The sequence below is a fragment of the Dama dama genome, chromosome 8, assembly GCF_033118175.1.
Source record: "Dama dama isolate Ldn47 chromosome 8, ASM3311817v1, whole genome shotgun sequence".
Taxonomy (NCBI): Eukaryota; Metazoa; Chordata; class Mammalia; order Artiodactyla; family Cervidae; genus Dama; species Dama dama.
Window position 1 is genome coordinate 21452533 of NC_083688.1, and position 25206 is coordinate 21477738.

Sequence of the window (25206 nt, forward strand, 5' to 3'; positions counted from 1 at the left end):
GGCTCATGATTGACACAAAGTCACCTCCATTTTATTCTATTGGTCAATACAAGAAACAAGGATAACCCAGATTTAAGGGGTGAGAAACAGACCTTACTACTTGATAAGGAGTTACTAAAGCACGTTGCAAAGAGTGTGCATTCAGGAAGATGGGAACGATTGGGACCGTTGTTGCAACTATAAGGTGTCAAGCCATAAGAAAAAATGGAGAAGAGTATAGAGTTTGGGAATTACACAGTCATATTAAACAGTTTACTACTAATCAGCTTTTAACAATAAATCTTTTTCATCCATACTTCAGTGAGTGAGCTGCACAGAACACTTTAACCCCTCTTATGTGCCTAGTTCTTACTCATCATGCCAGTACCAAATTTAATATTACTTTCTCAAGGAAGCCTGTCTGAATTACATTCATTTTTAGATGGATAAATCATGTGACTGTGCCCAGAAAAGACCCTAGAAAAGACCCTGGTGCTAGGAAAGACTGAAGGCAAGAGGAGAAGGGGACGACAGAGGATGAGATGGTTGGATGGCATCACCAACTCAATGGACATGAGTTTGAGCAAGCTCCAGTAGTTGGTGATAGACAGGGAAGCCTGGCATGCTGCAGTCCATGGGGTTGCAAAGAGTCAGACATGACTGAATGACTGAACTGAACTGAACTGTGCCCAGAACTTATAAGAATCTGTTAAACTTTACTCTCCATCTTTCCAGTTAGAACATGAGTTCTGGAAGGGGTGGATCAGGTCTACCCAACTTACCCTGCATCCCCAGCACCTAGTCCCTGAATGGCACAGAGTAGATACTGAATAAATGTTTGTTAAATATACACAAAGGGAATGAATGACTGAATTAATAGATGAATGAATGCCAAGTTGAGTATTTATTAAAGAAATGTGTCCCTTTGTGGATATCAGTGTTTTCTTGTGATTCCCATGTCCTTGCTAATCTGTGTTTTTGAATTTCATTCATTGCTATGAAGCAGAAAAGAAACACTATGAGAGTTTAAGATTATTTTTTGATAAGTGTGTATAATGCAGCAAGCAAATTTTAAAGCCTGAACCTGATACTTTCTCCAAATTTCATAAATGCAGACTCAAGAGAATCCAAAAATGGCCTTTACACTGACTTACAGTCTTTGTCAGAAATGCACAAATAAATGAAAGACAGGCTGTTGTGGTTGTGGTCCTACCGTAGTGGTCCTATAGCCAATTATATTCTGTGTGACTCAAGAGAACCTTATATTTGCAATGAGCTGAGCTTTCCAAAGGAAATATTCAGGTTTTGTCCTAGAAAAAAAAAGACTTGGAGATTCTTCTAATAAAACTGAATAGGAACAGAATAAACCGCGGTCTCCTAGCTATTACAAGTCAGATTTATACCAGACCTTCCTATACATTTCAGAGTTTAATCCTCATAACAACCTACATGGTGAGATTCCCTTTATCTTTACTATAAAGATAAACTGGGGCATAGCAGTGTTACAAGTTATTAACACTGAAATATTAATTTATTAACACCACTGTAAAGCATGGTTTACATAAACAAAGAGGGAAGACCACATTGATTTATTATGGTTTGCCGGGAATTATTGTCATAAATACTGTTCCACTATCCTCAGTCCTGCAGCCCAATGCATGCTTCTCACATGTTTTTCATTGTCTGAATTTGTGTACATGAGACTTTCTGGATAGAAATATCTTTCAGTTATGGTTGCCTGGAGGTTTATCAGCAAAGTTACCAGGTATCCTAGGTTATCAAGTAAGGTATGTTTCAGAACTTCAAGAGGAAAGCATCTTTTTTATAAATCAACTAATAGTCATCAATTTTCAAAGACTATACTCTTGGGTTCAATTGTATATAGTTCCCTTTCTTGAATCCTCTTTTTCATTTGCTTATATTAAATGGTTCCCATTCTGCCAAATCTTCTTCCCAGATATCCTATATACTCTTAGGCCTTTGGCTAAAACACTCACATCTTTGTGATCTTTCCAGTCTTCAAAGACATGATTAGAATATGAATTAGAGTAGAAAAGGACACTTGATCCTTGAAAGGAAAGCTATGACAAATCCAGACAGCGTATTAAAAGAGCAGAGACATCACTTTGCTGACAAAGGTCTGTATAATCAAAGATATAGTTTTTCCATTAGTAACATACGCATGTGAGAGTTGGACCATACAGAAGACTGAGCACCAAATAATTGATGCTTTTGAATTGTGATGCTGGAGAAGACTCTTGAGAGTCCCTTGGGCTGTAAGGAGATCAAACCATTCTATCCTAAAGGAAAGGAAATCAACCCTATTCAGGGTTGATGGACTGATGCTGAAGCTGAAATTCCAATTCATTGGCCACCTAATGAGAAGAGCTGACTCATTGGAAGAGATCCTGATGCTGGGAAAGATTGAAGGCAGGAGGAGAAGGGGAGGACAGAGGACGAGATGGCTGGATGGCATCACTGACTCAACAGATATGAGTTTGAGCAAGCTCTGAGAGATGGTGCTGGACAGGGAAGTCTGATGTGCTACTTATTTCTTCATCCCATGTAGAAAGTCCTCATTCTAGATTTCTACTCAATTAATAATAAGTGATTTTTTCAAAAGACCTGATATAATTCTGTTTAAAGACTCAATATCTCCCATTAATCCCTCCATCCTTTATCTAGCTTGCCCTCATTTTTTGTTCTCCGAATGATTAAAAGTAGAGATAGTAAAAAAAAAAAATGCATTCAATTATAATCTAATTAATTTACCTTCAATAGTTTTGTGTCAAAAGAAGCATAGTAATGTTTTAGAGTGGCAGAGACCATGTTTATATTTTATATAGCCTATAATGTGTGTATGTGTTTGTCCCCCAGAAAACATAACAGAGGTGGATACAAGCTTAGAAACTACTTGCTGATTGATTTAGTTTTTGAAATCTAAGATGCTGTTAATACAATATATACTGGTATAATTTCTACTTTTTCTCATTGTTTTCACAAGCATTGGGGTCCCAGTTCTCCACTACCTTCAAGACTCTCCCCCCTGAATTTCTTATTTACTAAACAACAGAAACTTGAAAACAGTGTCACAGCAAACAGCGGCACCAATAATTAGAACTGAGATCTCCTGATACACTCCTCTGCTTTACTTCACATTTCCTTTATTCCTCAGGAGAGCTGTTAAGAACAACCATTCCAAGTGGCTAAACTACTTTTGTTAAAGCAAATAGTCTGTGACTGGTGGCAGTTTGTGTCTCTGTGTGCATGTGTGTGTGTATCTAAGTGTGTGTGTCAGTGAGAGACAGAGAGAAAGAACCAGAGGCAGAGAGCTGACTGACACAGAGATGGGGGACTTAAAGTTTTCATTCCTTTTGAGTGTCAGGTGTGGAGTTGTGTAATTCCTTGTTTAGGGAGGAGGGTTATCACTTGCAGTTCTAGTGTAGTGCGGGAATATTCCTCATCCAGGGGCCCCATGTCAAGGATACAACAATGAAGAGGAAGTATGAGGAGACGGGGGATAAAGCGTAAATACTGAGTCACTCTCTTCTGTTCCAAAATAGCAAATCCAACATGTTCTATTCACATAGCTATTTACCAGACTAGCTATTTACCTAGTCTGGATGAAGGCCATCTCACTGATGGAGGTGATTCTTTAAGGAATGCCCCATTTGTTTAAAACCCCAAAGGTGAGTGAACTTTATAATTCAAATAGTATACCTCTCCTTGCTAGTGGAACTATACCCTTTTCTAATATAGAATTGGCACATTTTAGGTCCTTTCTTTCTACCAACATAACAAATATTTTCCTATTCTCCTCAGTATTCTGGCCTGGAGAATTCCATGGACTATATAGTCTATGGGGTAGTAAAGAATTGGACATGACTGAGCAATTTTCACTTTTCCTTTCAAAATTGGAATATGAGTAGGCTCGACAGATAGGATTTCAGTGCCCTATGGGGTTGGCCAAGACGTTTGTTCTGTAACAGCTTATGGAAACCCAAATGAACTTTTGGGCTAACCCAGTATTTGTGAGGCATGGACTTCTAAAAGTTCAATACTTGTAATGTTCTTTCAAGCATTATATCATGCTAATATGTTTCACTATTAGGGCTGAAGAAGCCCTAATTGGCACGGACACTGTATATGTAACTCTATATTTGCCCCTGCATTTCACATATCTTGCAAAATGGATACAAAAATGTCTTTATCAAAATTGTAACAAAAATCTTTTCTTCCACCTTATTTACTTCCTTCATAATCTAAGATGGAGAGTGTGCAAAACAAAAGCTATTTGTGCTATTTCTTCTGGTCAGTAGACAATTTATCACTCTACAAACAGAGCTTAAGGACCGAGAAGAGGAGATTTTTAGGTGCCATCAACTGAAAGAGATGCTTCAGTTTTCAGTTGAAGAAAGTGAAAGAACATTATAAATTCAGTTTACACTCTGAATCTCGTAGAACAATCATGTCAGAGTGTCAAAGACATATTACAGCTTACCCTTTTTTATGCAACATGTTGTGTTCAGTAAAACTTCATTTGTGTATTATTTGATGGTTTTGTTTTCATTTGTTTCACAGGTTCTTCCTTCTCTGCCCACACTTAGAAATGTTTGGACTCCCCAGGGTACAGTTTCAGTCTCCTTCCCATCCCAGTTTCCTGCCCTTCTAGATTAGAATCATCCAGTTTTACAGTACCACCCATGTCAAAAAGCCCTAGTCTCATTCTCTAACATCACTAAATCTCTTTAGTGCTAGACGTACAATTTCAACTGTATGCTAACTTCTCAGTTAGATGACCCAAAGCGTTTCCAAATTAACATCATCAAAATGTAAATACTGGCTTTCCCACCTTAACCTTGCTCCATATCTCATGTTGTCACAGAGAAGAGCAAACCTGACTCCTTATTGGATCTATTCCTTTAGCTCTATGCTCTGTTCTGTCGTCTGTGCTCAGTCATGCTACCCCTGCACCTTTTGTAAACTAATTTTGCCTATGGGGCAAACATATTCAGTGCTAAGTCACTTCAGTCATGTCTGACACTTTGTGACTCTGTGGACTGTAGCCCTCCAGGCTCCTCTATCCATGGAATTCTCCAGGCAAGGATACTGGAGTGGGTTGCCATGCCCTTCTCCAGGAGATCTCCCTGACCCAGGGATCAAACCCAGGTCTCTTATGTCTCTTGCTTTGGCAGTCAGGTTCTTTACCACTAGCGCCACCTGGGAAGCCAAGTTTGCCTATAGCCTGAAACGTATATACAAGATAGGACATTTTCAAGTATCTGATAATAGCTGCCCATTCATACAAAGGTAAAAAGTTACAGAACAAAAAATAACACTTGTCTTATTGGAGGTTTATAGGAACACATTACCAGACCTATCTGGATAGCTGCAAGTACATAGGATTCTGGTACCAGGAAGCTGGCAGCAACCAGCCACACTCCCTCTCTTTTCAGAATAAAAAAAGCCAGAATTCTAACTTGGGGAAGATGGTTCTTTGGGACACTAGTCCACCATCTTCTGGGTCTGATGATTTTACTAGTAAAGTCACTATTCCTTGCCCCAACAACTCATCTCTCAGTTTATTGGCCTATCATGCAGTGAGCAGTACAAGCTTGGACTCAGTAACAATGCTATCTCTGTCTGAATAAATGGGCCTCCCAGTCACCAATGCTTGAAGCCTTGGCGTTATCATTGGGCTTTTCATGATGAAAGCTAAATTTATATTTTATCTACCTTAAAAATATACAGGTGACTACAAAAGTCCACCACATAATGTGCCAAACCTCACAATGGGACAGATAACTGTCCATTGCTTATGCTACACTCCCGGCAAATAGACTGTTGATTTCATCTTCAGGTATAAAGCAGAGGTCTCTTTATGTAAGGGAAAGAAAGGCCCTCTATAAGCTCGTGGAAGTCCCTTCCTCTTCACTCAGTGATTGATCTAGAGGATGCTTCCCAGATTTGCCCAAGTAGATCAAAAAGAGAGTCTGCTGGAATATGACACTCAGAACCATCTCCTCAGCTTGTGATCACAAAGGTACCATCCAGGGTAGCAAAAGAGAAGAGTTACAGGACAGAAAGTTTCTGGGGCCTCGATGATATCACTAAACAGTTACAAGAAACTGCTTACCTCCTGTTCCAGGGCTACAGGGCCTTAACAGAAGCAAGTATTACTTTAGCCACTGTTAATTGGTACTCTGTGCCTGAAAGAATTTCTGCTTAATGCACAAGGCCCTTCACGATTCTTGCTATCTGGTCCCAACCTATTTTGCGGTTTCTTCAGTAAACCTTCTGTAAATCGTCACAGCCTAGATTCCATCCTACAATATTTCAAATTTTCATTTAGAAGGCAGACATTTCTTCCGTGTCCTCCTGGTGAGCAGGTTTCTGACAGTTCAAGCTCTAGCTCAAAGTGTTACCTCTTTAAGCAATGATGATTTCATCTATACACCAAAAGCCTCTCATTGTTTTCCCTGAAATCATACCCTCCCAAGAAAAATTAACTTATTTCTCCCTTATTTCTCCTTGCATATTATTTGTATACAATACATTCTATTGCAATGATCCACTCATCTGTCCTGCACTTGCCTTTGAGGCCCCAAATATGAAGAAGTCTTACTCATCACTGTACTCACAGATCCTCAAACAGTGGCTGTTACATAATAAACATTCAGCTAATGCTTCTGGATTTTATAAAATATCTGTGGTGACAACAGGAGCAAATACTATACATGTTTTGTTTTTGTTTTCTTTGTATAGTGGCACAAACTTAATCACTAAAAATATACTAATAATTAAAAACATTACTGATACTAATATATTAATAACCAAATAACTAAAAACAATACAACTAATAATATACTAATAACAAAATAACCAAAAATATACCATAATAATACACTAATAAATAAACTAAAATGAGTCACAATTCCCAATAGTGATGTCAACCTTCTTTGGGAGTGGCTTTTATCCTACAAAATTCCATTTGTTTCCTATGTTTTTCTTCTTCATGACAAAATGAATAGATATCTTCTCATATACCTATAGATATTTATATTTTATGATCAAAAATCTATTTTTAGATTTCTACTAAATTCACATGTTCCTTCTCTGAAATTTGAACTCACGCTATTAAGTTGATGACCCATATGATACGTGATATGGCAATATCACCAAAGCTTTTAGTTACATTTAAGTCTGAGGAAGCTATTGTTCTGCCTCGCCTGGCTAATGTTCTGGAAGCATCCTTTTCCCAATACATATATCATTCATCCTGTTCCAATTTTAACTTGTGCATGACAGTCAGAGACCCCAGGCAAAATTCACGCTAATTGCTTTCCAAGATGACTATCAGAGTTGAAAGGAACATTAAAGGATTGGTCTTTTCTTAAGAGTCCTAACACTCTTAAAGAATAGAAACCTGAAAACTACAGGCGTCTGCCTGATTGTTGTTTATTTCAGTTGACAGTTCTTTGTGAATCCACCATGTTGATCAATCAGTTCAAAGCACATATATTCTGTATTTTTTAAAATGTTGTTCAATAATATTTATCTATTCATATTGCTGCAGTCCACAAGGTTGCAGAGAGTCAGATAGGACTTAGAGACTAAACAACAAAAATTAACATTGCAAAATTGCATTTCAGATTTTAATTTCAACTTGTGAAGTTAAGACGTATTAGATTATAATTTTGTAAGTCTTTCAACTTATACAGAAACATAGTACCTTGCCCATTGACTAGTTACTGTCTTCATCTTATGACATCAGATGCCTTATAATATTTACTCTCTCTACTGCCGCCCAATCATCTTTGCTAAATTTTTATTCTCCATGTTACTTCCTATTTATTTTTTCCAGTAGTCTAAAATCTTTTTTGAAGCAAAAGAGGCATAAACTCTAAATTACTTCAACTTTATACATGAAAACTGCTTTAGATGAGCCCCTAGGGTTTTTTGTTTTGTTTTGCTTTGTGTTTTTAAGAAATTTAGTACAGACGGTTGGAATTGTCAGGGTTGCTGCATTGTACAGCCCTGAAAAGCACCATTCACTTCTCCATCATCCATATGAAGAATGTTCCCTGGGGTGTACCACATACTGTTCCCTCCTTTTGTGCGAAGGGCTGCTTACACTGTCTCACAGAGATACCTGCAGTTATGGTTTTCTAAGGGATAATTGCATAAAAACAGTTTCTAGAGCCATGAGGACTTACCATTCGGGGGATTACTCTCTTTCTTACCTGAGCTGTGGTTTCCTGCTAGTAATGTGGGGCTCACGGAGCATCTTCCCAGTCTGCTGGTGACCACAGGTGGTCCAGGGGTCCCATCCCATTCCTGAGCTTTGATAGGCTCTCTGGAGGACGATGCCCCATGATGGCCTCTCTCTTTGCTGTCCAACTTTGGTATTGGCTCCGTGCTGTGGCTCCGAACCTTCAGCTCCTCTGTGGATTCTGTGTATTAACCAGAATTATATACTCTTAAACAAAAGTCACATCCTCCCCAGATTCCTTTAAAAATTAAAGAATATTTAATTTTTTTTAATTTCTAGAAAATATTTAATATTTTATAAAATATTTTAATGTATTTTTGGGAACTTAGGTGTATTGGAGATGATAACATTTAAATAAATCAGGGACACATCACACAGGCCCGTTTTTCTCAGCTTTGCAGATTATCATCAGTGAGAAACAGTTATACCTTCGGAATGGAGAACCTCAATGAACCTTGAGTATTCTTCAGTAACTGCTCCCTGGTCAAATCTTCAAGGAAACTTCGTAGAAAGCACTTTTACACTCCTCTTTACGTTCTCATCTTCCATTCATTCTGCTACTCCCCTGGGACGTAAATTTAGCCCAACCACTCTATACAAGTGCTTTTGCTAAAATCACCTAGTGCCTTTTAGTTGGCAAATTTAGAAGACACTTCTAAGCCACTACTCTCTTTAAGTCATTACAATAAGAGAGTAATCAGATTAATCTCTGTTTGCTCTCTTATTGATAATTTCAATTCTCTTGGCGTCACTAATGGCCATTTTTCTGTGGTGTGTTATCTAACACCTTTTCTGTGTCATTCACACCTTCTCTTCTTCCAAGAGTCCCTTCCATTTGGGTTGTAGTGACTAAAAAATACAGTCACAACCTGAAAGAATATATTCTTTCTGTGATTTCATCCTCCAGGATTCTACTAGCAATTGTCTGGTGGCTGGTGGTTTCTATATAGTTTATGGGAAGGCTGGACCATTCTCCTGAGCTGTAGACTTATTTATCCAACTGCCTACTGGATGACTCCATCTGGATGTCCCTTAGATAAAACAAATTTAACATTTCACATACTGTGCTGACACCATTTCTAACTAAACTAATGATTCCTTCTGTTCTGCTAACCATCTAAGTTAGAAACTTAGCTATCTCTTTTTTAACTGCTACTCTCCAATCCATCAGTCTGCAAATTCTACAGATTTTATTTGTGAATATCTTGTTTTACCTTCTTTTGCTCTTTCTATCATGTCTATCTCAGCTGTTCTGGTTCAAGCTCTAATCATCACCAAACTTACCTCCTTGATTGACTTCTCAAAAAATAAGCTCCATATACTGCCAAAGTGATCTGTCCAAAATGCAAATTTGATCAAGTGTTTTTTCAGGGACTAGATGTGATAGCCATTCTGTAAGTCATATACATTAGTATTTAAAAGCACATATAGTTTGGAATTAACAGATACACACTGTATAGTACTATAATATTATACAAATTATATGCATTATATATAAAATATATACCAACAAGGATGTACCAGATAGCACAGGGAATTATATCAATATTTTGTAATAATCTATAAAGGAAGAGACTCTGAAAAGAATATATATATGAATAGATAGATAGATAGATAGATAGATATTATATATGTATGGCTTCCCTGACGGTCCACTGGTAAAAAACCTGCCTGCCAATGCAGGAGACGTGGGTTTGATCCCTGGGTTGGGAAGATTCCCATGGAGAAGGACATGGAAACCCACTCCAGTATTCTTGCCTGGGAAACCCCATGGGGAGAGGAGCTTGGTGAGCTACAGTCCGCCATGGGGTCGCAAAAGAGTCAGACACGACTTAGCGACTAAACAACAACAAATATAGAAATACATATATATAACATATAAACATTTCTATACATAGAAATGTATATAAACATTTCTATACATATACATTTCTATATGTATATATACATACATTTCTATGCATATGTATTTCTACATATAGAAATGCACGTACATATATAAATGTATATATGCATATAAATTATACATAAATATATAAATTTCTATGTATAGAATGTATATACATATATAAAACTGAATGACTTTGCTGTACATCTAAAACTAACACAACATTGTAAATAAACTACTCTTCAATTTTTAAAAAAATAGCCTATGGAAGACTTTTTTTTTTTTGGAAGACTTTTTTAAAAAATATAATCACTTCCTAATTTTTGAAAGAGCATATGTAGTAAATAAATATGCTTTAGGAGTGATACCAGCTTGCTACATTCAGAATAATATTATTTCAGAGAACTGATGTGATAGTCATTCTGTAGTGCACAGAGATAAGTATTAGAAGACAAAAAACAAAAACAAAAAAATGCAAAACTATTCATGATGTATCCTTGGCTAAAATCCTTCCAGAAGCTTCCTGTTACAGAAGTATGTCTAAGCTCCCTGTGACCCACATGATTCTCCATTTCACTTTTTTGTCTCTTTAACTTTTTCACTTCCTACTTGAACACTGTATTCAAGAAACATCGATAAATTAGCTGTAGCTTCTTCCTCTCTACTCCCTCTCCGACAAATACAATGCTGGTTTCTATAGTTACTATCTCCTACCTCACCTGCATTGAAAACCCTTATATCCTTTCCTTTCATTGGAGAACTCTTTCCTCAGTCATCTTTACTGTTTAAGTATCCTTTAAAGCCACCCTACCCCATACATAGCCCATGGTGGGATAACAACTCTGTACTGACATTGTCTTGTATCATTTTTTTTTTTTCTGTGTACTTGGTCTTCTTAAAAGGCCCCGAGTTCTTTAAAGGCAGGATCTGAGTGTTGATTTTTGCTTTTTTTTCCATTGGTGCCTCTAGCTCTTAGCATATTGCTCAGTGGGTATGTAACTAACTCATTTATGGAGTAGTTTTCCTAAATCCTCTGGCATCTTTCCAATGTGTGTAGGAAATACAACATTCCTAATGGAACAAGGGGATTTGCTGAGCGATACAAACGTATTCAAGTGGCACAGAGCTAACGGCATTTTCAAAAATCTAATTACCTGACAATCATAAGCTGTAAGATTTGCCAGGTTGAAAGTTTAATCCAAATAAAGAATCTTTGAGAAAGACTATAGTGAACAGTGACAGAATAGGTTCAGAGAATCTGTATTTTGTTTTCTTGGCATGTAAGTTCAAACACTCATCATCTTCCAACAGTGTGATAAGACAAATGTCACACTTGGGTTCCTTGTTATTTGAATCTGTGGGGCAGAGATAGAATAGTTTGTAATTTAGTAAGCAGCTGGGAGAGGGATCTGAGAGGCCCAGCTGGAATCCTTAACCACTGTGGCCACATGGCTGGTGACCCATGACACGGAGCCCTTGGCTTTTTCTTTTGGAGCTCTGCTTTGCTTAACTACAAAATGGACATAAGACAGACCTGCCTAACTTTCCCAATTTAATTTGAAGGATCTAATCATATCCTACGTTTTTAATATTTTAAAAATGAAACAGGGCCACACATGTAAAAAGTTGTATTCATTAAAAAAAAAAAAAAAAACTGTGGCAATTCGTCCTTCATGAATTTATTTATTCTTTCTATGTTTGTTTTGGATAATCATTGAGAGACTGAAGATACAGATGTAAATTTGCCAGACTACATATAAAAATATCTATAATATTTTCTACAAAATATTTCTACAAAATATCTACAAAAAATTGTCTACAATAATCAGTCTAGAGAGCTAACCTGCAATGCATAAGTCAGACTTGCAGAGACTTTGGACTGCTATCTTGCAAACTGTAACCTGTATAAGAATTGGCCCAAAACAGACAGGATTTGATTAAAAACTGTCAGCTTCCCCAGTTTTTATCCCTGCTTTTAACATAGGACCAAACAGAGGAAGTCAGATATGTTCCCCTAACAATAACATATGATACCCTGCTTCTGGGCTTCCCAGATGGTTCAGTGGTAAATATCCACCTGCTAATGCAAGAGACATGGGTTTGATCCCTGGGTCGGGAAGATCCCCTGCAGAAGGAAATGGCAATCCATTCCAGTATTCTTGCCTGGGAAATCCCATGGAGAGAGGAGTCTGGCAGGCTATAGTCCAGGGGGTCACAAAAAGTAGGACAGGACTTAGCAACGAAACAACAACCCTGTTTCTAGGTTAGGTTGCCTGCAACTCGCCAATGCCAACTGCCTCCACTGGGGGCATACCTGAAGCAATCCCTTTTTCCCACTACAAAGCTTTGCACTTTCTCCCTGCCTTGACTCTCTGCCAATCCTGGTGGCTGACTGCCTTGCTACAGCAAAGTCTGAATAAATAGCCCATGTGTTCTCATTTGTTTGGTCTTCACTAATTTCCACATTACTGAGGTCCCTTACAGCATCAAGATGCTATGCAGTTGTATAAACACTTGTCAAAAATATAATTCTATGAGACAGAACCTAAACCAGGAGGGCAGTTCCATAAAACAACCTCAGAAAGATCCCTGGACCCATATATAAGCTTCAGTCCCAGTCATACTGAAATCAAATATAAGAAAAAATATTTTCAAACTAATACATCCCAGCAATTAATTACAGCAAGACAATTTAACTGACAATTGCTTTTCTGTGCCCTGAGTCAAATGGAATAAAACGAGAATCAGAAAAGAACATCCTAGACTATTTCCAAGCTGTTTATTCACAGTTTCAAAGAAAATGTGACTCTGGCTTCCAAATGTCACAGCCTCAGAACCTAATGACCCATCTGTGTCAACTCACTTTCTCTTCCAGATTTCAAACTTAACGTTGGGATGTTTGCCTTATTATCACTTTCTAGGTTTTATTCCCCTGCTATCATTAAGCAGTTAAAACTTTATCTTTTCTTTTTCTCTCATGCGGCGCACGCATGCACACACACACACACACACAGAGTCTTCCACCACTGGAATTGACACTAACCAAACTTAAAAAAAAAATGCTGTAATTCATCATTGGGTTCAATACTGTTCCTACAGGTTCGGACACTATTTTAAATATGAAAGGCTGAGGATGTGTGTCAAGCCTCTCCCCCTACACCACTTTCTTTGTTCTCATTCAAATTACTCGCTTACAGGCACCAGGGAAGGGTCACTTTGGTCTCAAACCTCAACTAAATAAAATCCCAATACAGCTTTGGGAACAAAAAGGGTTTTTTTTGTTTTTTTTTTCTTTTCTCCTTTCTTTGTTTTCAAGTCCCAGAGGTTAGACTTCAGTGAATTTTGGCAGGTATATTTAGGGAAACCTGAACAAGAAACTTGCAGAAATCATACTATTCAGCCGTGTGCCCCGTACCTTCACATCTAAGTAGAAGGCAAATCTGAAAAATCAGTAGGAAAATCGTAAATGTATTATTGAGCCTTTTACTGGGAAGTAAACCAGGTTTGCCATGGATGTTCAAGAACAGCTTCCTACAAAATGCATTTCCTAAATAAAATAAACACAAATCTTTAAAATAGCTGTTGAGCAGAGTCAAATGGAAAGTAGACAATTAGACTAAGGAATACTGAAACCCAAAGGAATAAGGATGTGTTTATCCATATCCATATCTCTCAATGTTTTCTTAATACCTATTGAAAACACAATTGATTTTAATAACAATCTTTCCTAAACAAAATGAATCTTAGGTACCGTGGTACATTTGTATGTGGAAACTAAGTTCTTTCAGTGATCACAGTTAAGCTCCAGCATGTAGCAAGAAGTCAACCACAAAGAAATCGCTCATCTTCTACCATGGGGTGCTGACTATTGATCTAAACATCTGATTCTCATACTGAAATCTCATCTTGCTATATAAAAGCATATATTAATGCATTGCATTGGTCTTTCAGACTGTGTGTTTTACATATTATTGTCTTAAACGTTTTACAGTGTTTTGGTTGAAGACTGATAAATAAGGTTAAAAGGTCAGGAGTCATCAGTTCATGACCAACATGTTCTCTATAGGATATCAGTCCATCACTCTTCATGCTGCTAACTCTGAAGTCCTTTCTCAAAGTTTTCCCATTTCTCTGCTGTTTATGTTGTCTAATGGCAACCCACTCCAGAACTCTTGCCTGGAAAATTCCACAGATGGAGGAGCCTGGTAGGCTACAGTCCATGGGGTCGCAAAGAGTCGGACACGACTGAGTGGCTTCACTTTAACTTTTACTTTATGTTGTCTCTGAGCCTATCTTTGTCTCTCCAGCTTCTAATTCATCTCTCTCTTTTCTGCCCTGGGCCACCTGCAGCCACATGGCTTCCTGGATGGGTGTTAAGGCTTTCCCCCAGATCTGCTGCCCACCAGATGCTGAGTTTTCCCTGAATCTTTGTTCACTCTTTCTCATCAACATTCAGTCTCTCAACAGTGACACAGCACTAAAGATTCTTACAAATTTCCACCGCCTGAAAACCCCTTTGAGGCTCTAGAGACAAAGAAAACAATTTGTTCTCATGGACCGTTACCTATGGCTGTCTGGGGAACCACAATGGGTTAAAATGGACAGTTTTGTCATCTCTCCAAAGTTGTTTTTTTAGGTTGGAAAGGTCATGTAGTTACTAATTTACACACATGATCTTCCCACCAGACCATAAACTTCTTAAGACTAAAGACTACATCTTTCATGTTGGTACTCAATATTGAATAGACATCAATGAAAATCTAGGGGATGAATGAATGCATCCCTGTTTCTTCACTCAGGACAGTGAGCTTATTAGTGTTTAAGTCCCAGATGAAACCCTATCTTAGACCATGACTCAGCCTCCCCACCAACCTTTCCAAACTCAGCCAGCACATGGACCATGGCAGGAACCAATAACCCTCACTGACAAACAAAAGTTAATTCCTGTAGCCAAAATTATTATTTTTTTTGTTAACCTATAAATGTTTTTTATTGACTTGCTAATGATAGACCAGAAAATAAGTAATCTGTTTGGGAAAATGAATATTTATTTGTAAATATGACCAGTAAACACTGTTTTCTTGGGGAGATGTTAAGATTACTTTATTTTGATTTTTTTTGCAATATTTAAAAAGATTAATTTACCTTGTCACTTAACTGCTTCCATGAACATCTACATGATTCAGATGACTTAGACAAGAGACTTTTAAATTTGTGGTTTGTGACTGCTATTGTACTCAAAATTTCACACTTTCATACAGGGATTCCTCAGACACAAAATACCTACTTAATGTTACTTGGAAATATAGGGAGCAAAGCTCATGTTGCTGATGAGAATTCAAGTTTGCTATGGGCATAAAGAATGCTTTAGAATTATCCCCTTATATCAGTATAATCAAGATTGAAGTTTCTCCATTCTATTCCCACTGCTGAACCATGGAAATAATGAAAGGTGATAAAGGCAACTTAATTAAGCGGAAAAGACAATGCATTTGGACTCTAAAGGAAGCACTACACTAAACTGTATTATCAGATGTATATTAGATTCAGGCATCAAATTTCAGAGCTGAAAGAGATCCCAGAAATCCTAAACACAACTCATCAAAAGGGGGGTGTGAGTGTATGGAATTGCTGATGGCCATCTTACCTAGTAGGGAGGTATCCCAAGATACCTCCCATCTCATGGGAAAGCTTGACTCAACAGAAAACATATTTAAGTACTAGAAAGCTCCAGAATGGAGCTCAAATTGGCCTCTGTCCAAGCACTATCATTAGTTGGTTGTTGGTCATCCCGTTTCTGCAACAACTCAGAGAGCTAGTCTAGTTCTCTTCTTAAGTAAATATCTTTTAGAATCTAGAGCAAGGATTCTGTCTCCCCTTAGTCACATCATATTCAGACTACAAATCCAGAACTCTCACTCTCCCATTCTCTCTGTCCTGGACAATAACTGCATGTCATTGTGTCTTATAAAACTGTGGCGTCTGGAACTGATCAGAGCCAGACAGCCTGACATGTTTTAGCTAAGAATCCACATGGGCTCTTGGATCCTCCCCTTGCCCTTCTATGATTCCACCTCCCAAGTCCCCAAGGAAAACAAGGCAAAGGCTCCTCTATCTGCACAATGAAAGGGCACCGAGGAGCAGAGGTTAGTTTTAAATTTTTTATGACTGCTTCTCTCTTGTGTGAACTCTGTCATTTGGGGTCAGTTATGTCAATTCTAACATCTAAGGGATGCCTTCTATTCAAATATATGTAGAGAGAAAGAATGATAATAGCTCAAGCAGCTAGAGAGAGATTCCATGGTTTTAAATAAAATCAGAAACAAAACCCATGTTTGTGTTAAGAAGAGTGGTAAAGTAAAAGCTTTTAATAAAATAGAGGAGGCAGATCATTTAACAAGTAGGCTCCCCATGTGGTGCCAGTAGTAAAGAATCTGCCTGTCAATGCAGGAGTGCAAGAGACAAGGGTTTAATCCTTGGTTGGCAAGATCCCCTGGAGGAGGAAATGGCAACCCACTCTAGTGTTCTTGCCTGGGAGATTCCATGGACAGAGGAGCCTGGCAGGCTACAGTACCTGCGGTCACAAAGAGTCAGACATGACTGAGCATACACACACACTATTTAATAAAGTAATAAAACAGATGACACGTACTGAACTAAGAGAGACTATGCAAAGAATCCTAATTATTTTACACATTTAAAGACAGCTCAGAGCTTTTACAAAGCTTGCTCAAGGTCACACAAATGGCAACTAGTAAAGACCTGATGAAGCAACAGGTTTCCTGACCGCTGCCCAGCAGGTAACTCTCACCCTAAGACACAGAAACTCACATACTGACCTATATTCAAAAGTTATTTTTTTTATGGTTGCAAAGAATGGTACTTATTCATAGGGCAGAATAATAAATAGAATTTTAAAGGCTGTGTTTGGTCTTTAAAAACTTTCAAACAAATGTCCACATGATTTAATTACTCTCTTTTCATCAAGAGATTTTCTCTACCTAAAAAACCTTCACTGAAGTCATCAGGCATATTGCAAATGTTGACAGATTTTAGTAACACTTCCTTTAAAAAATTCTAGCATTGCAGGCCAACGAGAGACAATTTTCTCAACGTATGTAATCTAAGACTTACTTATTTATTTATGGCTCTGCTGGGTCTTTAATGCTGCTCAGGCTTTTCTCTAGTTGTGATAAGCGGGGAGTACTCTTTAGTAGTGGTGTGTGGACTTTTCATTGTGGTGGCTTCTCTTGTTGCAGCTCCTGGGCTCTAGAATATAGACTCAGTAGTTGTGGAACAGGGTTTGGTTGCTCCGTGGCATGTGGGATCTTCTCAGACCAGGGACTGAACCCATGACTCCTGCATTGGCAGGCAGATTCTTTACTACTGAGCCACCAGAGAAGCCCCCCAAATAACATAATCTATGCTTCTGTTTATTCTTGTAATGCAGAAGTCAAATGGGCCTGTGGGCACAGACTAGCTAGATGCTGACCAAGCTCTTCTTTCTGAGCACGTAGAAAAATCACACTTCCCAGAATTCCTTGCAGTCAAGGAGAGCCATACAACTGAGATTTGGTCACTAGAATGTGGGTGGAAGCGACGTATGCCAGCTCCAGGTCTAGTCCTAAAACTCCCCCACAGAATCCTCCTTCTCTTGTATCCGTCTCCTACTGATTGGGATTTTTTCTTTCTTTCTTTTTTTTTTTTTTTTTGAGGTCCTGAGTGCTGGAAGAGCCACCAGAAGGGAAATTCCCAATAACTAGAGGGAAAATAGCCCATTTCCCACTGAACCCATTAATTCATTATCACATGTCTGTGACATATGTTGTGGTCCGTGCCGTGAACAAGATATAAGTCATACTAAACCACTGAGGTTGTGGAGTTGCTTGCTGTAGCAGATTTCAATGGACAGTATTTCTCATTTTGTCTCCTGTAAAATATATTCTAAGTATAAAGTTCCTGGGGATTCCTCCAGGGCACAGTAGTTAGGACTCAGTGCTTTCAATGCTGGGGGTCCAGTTCAATCTCTGGTTGTGGGACTAAGATCACCCCACAAGCCACATGAAGTGGCCAAAAATAAATAAACCAAAGGTCGTTAAGTTTCTAATGAGGGCAATGTTTTTATTGGCATACTGACAGAAAAAAGGAGGATAAAAAGGTGAGTTAAATTGCCAAATGTAGTATAGGAATTCAGCAAGCGATTCTTCTCTCTAAGCTCTAGTTATAATAAAACCACTTTACAAAATTGATAAATGCATCCCTATTGAGTACGCAGTAAATGTCTTAAATACTATGGATTTGAACTCAGGTTTCTCTGAACAAGCAGCCCACCAGTGCAGCTTTGTTTTCTTTTGCTTGGATTCCTATAAGGAGGATTATTTACCTTATTTAAAAAGAACCAATAATTTTCTTTTCAGAAATTTGGAGATTGAATAAATAGAAAATCCACTGATGATATTTGGGAGAAATCAGTTGTCAATCTAAATGGTATAGATTACAAACAACTCAGGGCTTTCCAGGTGGCGCTAGTAGTAAAGAATCCACCTGCCAGTGCAGGAGACACAAGAGATTCAGATTCGATCCCTGGCTTGGAAAGATCCCCTGGAGGAGTGCATGGCAACCCATCCCAGTATTCTTGCCTGGAAAATACCATGGACAGAGGAGTCTGGCAGGCTACAGTCCGTATAGGGTGGCAAGGAGTCAGACAGGAAGCATGCACAAACAACTCAGCTTCTGATATCAACATTCAAGTAATGAAGAAGTTAACAGTAGTTTTCAGATGGAATGTAGATTGTATTAGTAAACCATAGCTATTAAGAGATATTTATCAGTTACACCGAAACAAGTCAGAAAGTCAAAGAAAGTGCAATTTTCTAAGACTGGTTTGACCATTTCACTCTGAAATATTTTTTGGATTACGTTGGAAAACGTGTCAAGTAAAGTACATATTTTTCCTTATTTTATTCGATCAATGATGAAATGTACATGTCTTGCTCCATCTGTACAGACATTTTCATGCCAGGCACTGTGACAGTGAGAGAAAAGGACAGTGAACTAAAACATCATGACTTCTACCCATATGGGGCTCTCTACTCAGAGAGAGAGAGAGAGAGAGAGAGAAATTACATGAACTAATGCAGGTGGTATTTGAGCTCTGGTATGAACAAGGAGAGATGGTGGGGTCTAATGAAAGGGCCTGACACCACATTTTCTTAGTAGAGTGATCAAGAAATCTTGATTGAATAGTGGTTCAACAAGCGGTAAAGGGGAGGATGAGGATGGGCTAGATGAGTGTTGTAGCCCAGGGTAAACTAACTGTCCACTATCCATGCAAGTGGAAAGAGGGAAGGAAGGTCTGCATAGCTAGAGCAGAGAGGAGAAGAGGTGAGAGCTATTAGGTTGGCCAAAAGGTTTGCTTAGGTTTTTCCATAGATAGTATGGGAAACTTGAACAAACTCTTTGACCAACCCAATACGAAGTGAGGTGGAGAGAGAGACTTGGATCAGATATGCAAGATCTCCTCAGGGAAAGAGTTTCATTGCAAATTCTGAGAGCAAAGGAAAAGAGTTGAATGTTTTTTTATAGGGATAGACAATATGTATATATATATATAGACAAAAAATATTATTCTAGTTGGAGCTTAGAGGTGGGACTGATGCTTAGTCTTCTAATTAATTCCTTGTCCTTGATAAAAAAAAAAATCTGAAGAGGGAAATTTCATGGAAATTAGGGTTTTGAGTAGTTCTTGCCAGATATTTCCTAATGGAGTGATATAATGTTACCCTAGCCTAGATTTCATTTCTGTCTACAATATATTCTAAAAATTTGTTTCTAGCTCAGCTCCTCCTCTCTCTGCATCCCAACAACAACCAGCTTGCTGAAACCTCAAACTCTGTCAACAAATGTGTTCACACGGGTGAAACACAAATTCTGCATGCCATAAACACCTACAACTCTTAAGACTGTAGGTATTATTAATAAAATGTTTCTACAGTTAAATAAGTTGGGGAAATGCTGGGCTAAACAATGTTAAATAGCTTTGCTCTCTTAAGATTTGTTCAAGTCTTTTAACAAATTTGTGTACATTGTCCCTGGTATAATCTGCAGGCTGGTATAATCTGCAGAGTTTCTTGAACTTATTTTTTAGAGCATTTGTTTGCTTGCTTGCTTGTTTTCCCTTATTCCAGAAAAAAATCTCATGGCTTCTTCAGCCTCACAGAAGGCACTCTGGAAAATTCATGGGTGATCCCCAGACAGTCTGCTGTTGGTAAAGATGAAACAGAAATTCAGATTCAATCTCATCCTATAATACATTTTTAGAGAAAAACTTAAACTCTGGTATGTAATTGAAATTTTCAGTTATTTACTATTTTCCATCTCTCTTCTACTCCCACAGCTACGAACCCGGACTGTGCCCTCCCCTGCTGTTGTTGTTCAGTTGCTAAGTCCTGCCTGACTCTTTGCAACCCCATGGACTGTAGCATGCCAGCCCTCCCTGCCCTTCACCAACACCTGGAGTTTGTTCAGACCATGTCCATTGAGTTGGTGATGCCATCCAACCATCTCATCCTCTGTCATCCCCTTTTCCTCCTACCTTCAATCTTTCCCAGCATCAGGGTCTTCTCCAATGCCGTCTCCTGACCTCAATTCATTTGTTGAAGCTTAACACGGAATGTGACTATCTTTGGAAATTCAGTCTTTAAATAGGTAATTAAGGTAATGAGGTCATAAGGGTGGGATCCCAATCCAGTATGACTGGGATCTTCGTAAGAAGAGGAACAGACAGGGATGCGTACCTACAGGGGAAAAGCCACGAGAGGACACTCAGAAGGCGGCCGTCTGCAAGCCTAGGAGAGAGGCCTCAGGAGAAACCAAACCTCTTGATACTTTGAGCTTGGACTTCTATCCTCTAGAACTCTGAGAAATAAGCTTCTGTTGTTTACAAGTCTCCCTACCTGTAATATTTTGTTATGGTAACCCTAGAAGACTAACATACAGACTGTACATGAAATCTTGATCTAGTTCTATCACTCTCTGGATTTTTCTTAGGGTAGGGAGAGATTTGAAGAAATGAGTGGAAGAAAACAGATGTTTGTTGAATAACTGCTCTGTGATTACATAATTCTCATTTTACTGATGAAGAAACCAGTACACACTGGTAAATAATAAAGTTGAGATGTGATTCCCAATCTGTCTGACTCCAAATACTGTCTTGACTCCCAGTATGGCACATTCTCTTTCTGAGATCTTCTTTATTTTTAAAATGTGAGTATCATGCTGTTCCCTTACTCTGGGCCAGAGAAGAGAAATGATGTGCATAGACCAGCTCTCAGAAATGACTGTTTTAGGCATTTCTCTTCAGCCAATGCTGTGGCCTGCTTTGTTCAATGAGAATTATTCATGAAGGCAATCACTGTCTTTCTTATCTGCCACAGAGGAAGTGTGGGCTGTGAATATGATCAGTAGAAGCCCATATTTATCACTCAACCATAAAGCCCTGGTCAGTATAATAATAGGCTTCCCAAGGAGCTCAGTGGTTTAAAAAAAAATTCCTCCTGCCAATGCAGAAGACGTGAGTTTGAGCCCGAGGTTGGAAAGATCCCTTGAAGGAGGAAATGGCAACCCACTCCAGTATTCTTGCTTGGGATATCCCATGGACAGAAAAGCCTGGTGGATGATAGTCCATAGGGTTGCAAAGAGTTGTATGTGACTGAGCAACTGAGCATGCACGCATTATACAACATAAATTCACTTTTAAGGACATTTCCAAATCTCAAATACCATCATGTTATTAATATTTTAATATCACTGACTTCTATGTCTTTTATTTGGAGCAGATTTAAATAAAGACAGTGTCACCCTTAGCCCTGGGCAACCAGGGCCCCTGTCCTGGGCACTACTCCTTGGAGGATCTGATTCTGATTCTCCTCCTGTTGCACTCTCACCATAGGGCAAGGGGTCCAGGAGGCCAAGAGCCTGTGTCCATCCAGAACCTCCAACCTCCCCTTCTAGAACTTTTCTCACACACCTTGAACCCCTGAAGTTCTTGTGTTAATAGCCCCAAGCTGGCTTCCAGGCTTTTTCCCTGGGGCTATCCTCCTGAAAACTGATCCTGTCTAACAACAAACTTTCAGTCTGACAAAATAGCACAAGCAAATACTTTCAACAAAGGGTAGACAGGAACAATGTTTTGGGTTCTATAATAAGTTTAATCTGCCTAGAGAGGCCTTATATTAGGAAAGAATGGGGCCTGAATTTACATAGAAAAGAAGGAGGGTTTTGAGTGACAGCCTTTGAGTTTGTATTTCTTTTTGAGGGGAAGAGTAATGGTGATGCCATCAGTATTAAAGGAAGATTCTCCAGGAGAAGTGTGCAAGAACCAGGAGAACAATGTGTAAGGTCAGTGGCTTATAATCAGCACCATCTTATCTCTCACACAGGAAATCCCCAGAACTCCAGAGATCACTATCTTAGCATTCTGATGTCACCAACTTCTTAAACATCTTTTTCACTGAATTGTACAGACATAGATACAGACATGCAGAAACATAAACTGTTCCATTGCCTATTTTTTTATAAACAATTTTTAGAGTTTGCATCCAACGCAGATGAATTTGTGACTATCTACCAGATGAAGATCATTTTTTAATTCAAAATATATCATCTGTTCAATGACAAGATAATCATTTTTTTTTAATCAACCTCATTGTCTGCTCTTAATCTGATGTCAAGATATAAAGACAGAAATACCAGACAAGGTTACTTTGAGATTTCATTAAATAACTACTCTGAACCCAGAGTCAATCCTCTGAATATTAAAAATGAAACATAATTACGGAAAGTGTCCTTATTGTTCAACAATCCTTTTTACTTCAGAATAGTGCATAAAATGCAAATGTCTCCCTATAATTTACTACATTAAATATTTATGCCCACAGCTCTCTACAGCACCCATACTGTCAATGGAGGTCTTTCCATTCTTTCCCATTTAAAATCTGACAGGACTGCAGCTCAGCTTAGTTCCCTCTACATCCAGTTCTTCACATATTGGATAGAGAAGCTACCAGTAAAACCTCTTAGAGGACAAAGGGAATACTAAAATAATTTGACAATTCTAAAATACAGAGTTCTAGGGTTATAAAATCTTTAAACCTGGATCAGCCGCAGATTTTGGCTTAGGGTGCTTTAAGCTATCTATCTATATCTTTGGCAAATTCCAAAATCGTATGCAGTTATAGAAGATCTGACACTAGTGTCATGCTTAAGTAGGACACAAGGCAGCAAATTACCATAAAGCTAACAATCTAAAAAAGAATCTTCTTGAAGAAAGGAGGCCACAGGGACACGAACATATGTTAGCTTTACATTTTTCTCCTCCTACTGTCCTAGTCACAGTCATGCTGAATAGAGGCTGGCATAGAACAGAGATCTGTGGATTTAATTATTTGGGAAACTTGACCTAGGAAATGGTTCTGCCATCATCAAGGTGACCCTAGGCATGCTATTTTACTTTCCCTGCTTCTATAAACTCATGTCTCAAATAAAGGATTTAGACCACAGCATTTCTAAGATGCCTTCTGAATCTGAAATTCAATGGAAAAAAAGAGTCCAAAATCATGCACTTGTTTCCTCAGTTTAAAGTGAAATAGGGTTCAAGTGCACTGAAATACATTACAAAAATGCTATTTGATGATAATGACCCACTATTGAAGAACAGTATTCTTAAAATATGATCTGGCCTTGTTTTCAAGAGATTTTTCAAACTAATTAATGATACCTTAGTATACAACAAAAGAGGGGAGGTCTTACATACAAAATATCCTTAGGTGCTACTGACAGCATGAAGAATCACACAGCCAAAATGTGGAAGAAATGATGCCAAGTCCAGTCAGAAGTAACAATGGGAAGAGTAGAATAAAGAAACCATGGCTATAATTTGAATTGCCCTTTATGAGATATTCAAGATGATGTGGCTTTATGAGCAGAACCGCTGCTCATTAAGGCCACTGGGAGAAAGTAGACCAGTTACCTACTGGATGCAATGAATCCACATTCACTTTTTCTGGTACAAGAAAGAAAAATGTGGAATTCTATTCATTCATCTATCATTTTTGTTTCTATTTTTTAAGTGGTTAGGTCAGAATAACTCTTTGAACAATAGAAAAAATGAATGACTAGCAAGATCCAAGCCATACTCTGTTATCAGACACAGGAAGATTGGGAGGACTTTTGTAATATAGAACATTTTTATGTGTCCTCAAGACTGAGTTAATGTGCACAGGAAATTACTATTAGACATTTGGGAAGTTCCTGTTACATGGGTTATTGCCACATTTTTAGAGAAATGGCCTGAATGTTATTGGAAGATATAAAATCTGTACTAATAATGCAGGGTCTGGATTCATACCAGCAATTTGGAAACCAAGTACAGAGGGTTCATAGCTCTTAATGTCATGATCTGGGAAGTCTCAGCCACAGCATTTTACAGTGTAAACAGAGTTGTCTTTGGGATTATGAGACCCTGGGTACCAGTTCAAACTAAGTCCCTAATTAACTGTGAGGCCTTGAGCAGATCACTTCCCCCTCTGAGCCTATTTGCTTGTCTTTAAATGAGGCATCTGAACTCAGGGATCGTCAGGTTTAGGAGTCTATTGATAAATACAGAATACCCTCTATACTGCAGGTTTCAATCCTGACTGCCTGTTGGACACTCTTGGAAAGACTTCAAAAAGTATCCATGCCTGGGCTACAATTAAATCATTACCGAGTGTGGGGCCAAGAACTTAATCATTTTTAAAAGCTCTCCAAGAGTTTTGAAAGTAAAGCTGGGGTTCAAAATCACTTCAAAATCACTATTCTATACTTAACTGAATGTTTGTTTTTAAAGCAACATTTAATATACTTTCCATTATTCTTTTTGTGAGCTTCCCAGGTGGCTCAGTGGTAAATTGGCCTGCTGATACAGGAGACACAGGTTCGGTCCCTGGGTAGGAGAGATCCCCTGGAGAAGGAAATGGCAACCAACTCCAGTATTCTTGCCTGGATTATCCCATGGACAAAGGAGCCT

General features: G+C 38.4%; 1 protein-coding gene across 1 annotated transcript in view; it reads right to left on the reverse strand.

Moving 5' to 3' along the window:
- The window catches only part of NYAP2 (neuronal tyrosine-phosphorylated phosphoinositide-3-kinase adaptor 2), a 288785-nt gene that overhangs the window by 61862 nt on the left and 201717 nt on the right, over window positions 1-25206 (reverse strand). The window contains exon 4 of the mRNA XM_061147893.1: window positions 8223-8432. Coding sequence (XP_061003876.1) covers window positions 8223-8432 — 210 coding nt within the window. The remainder of the gene's footprint in view (window positions 1-8222; window positions 8433-25206) is intronic.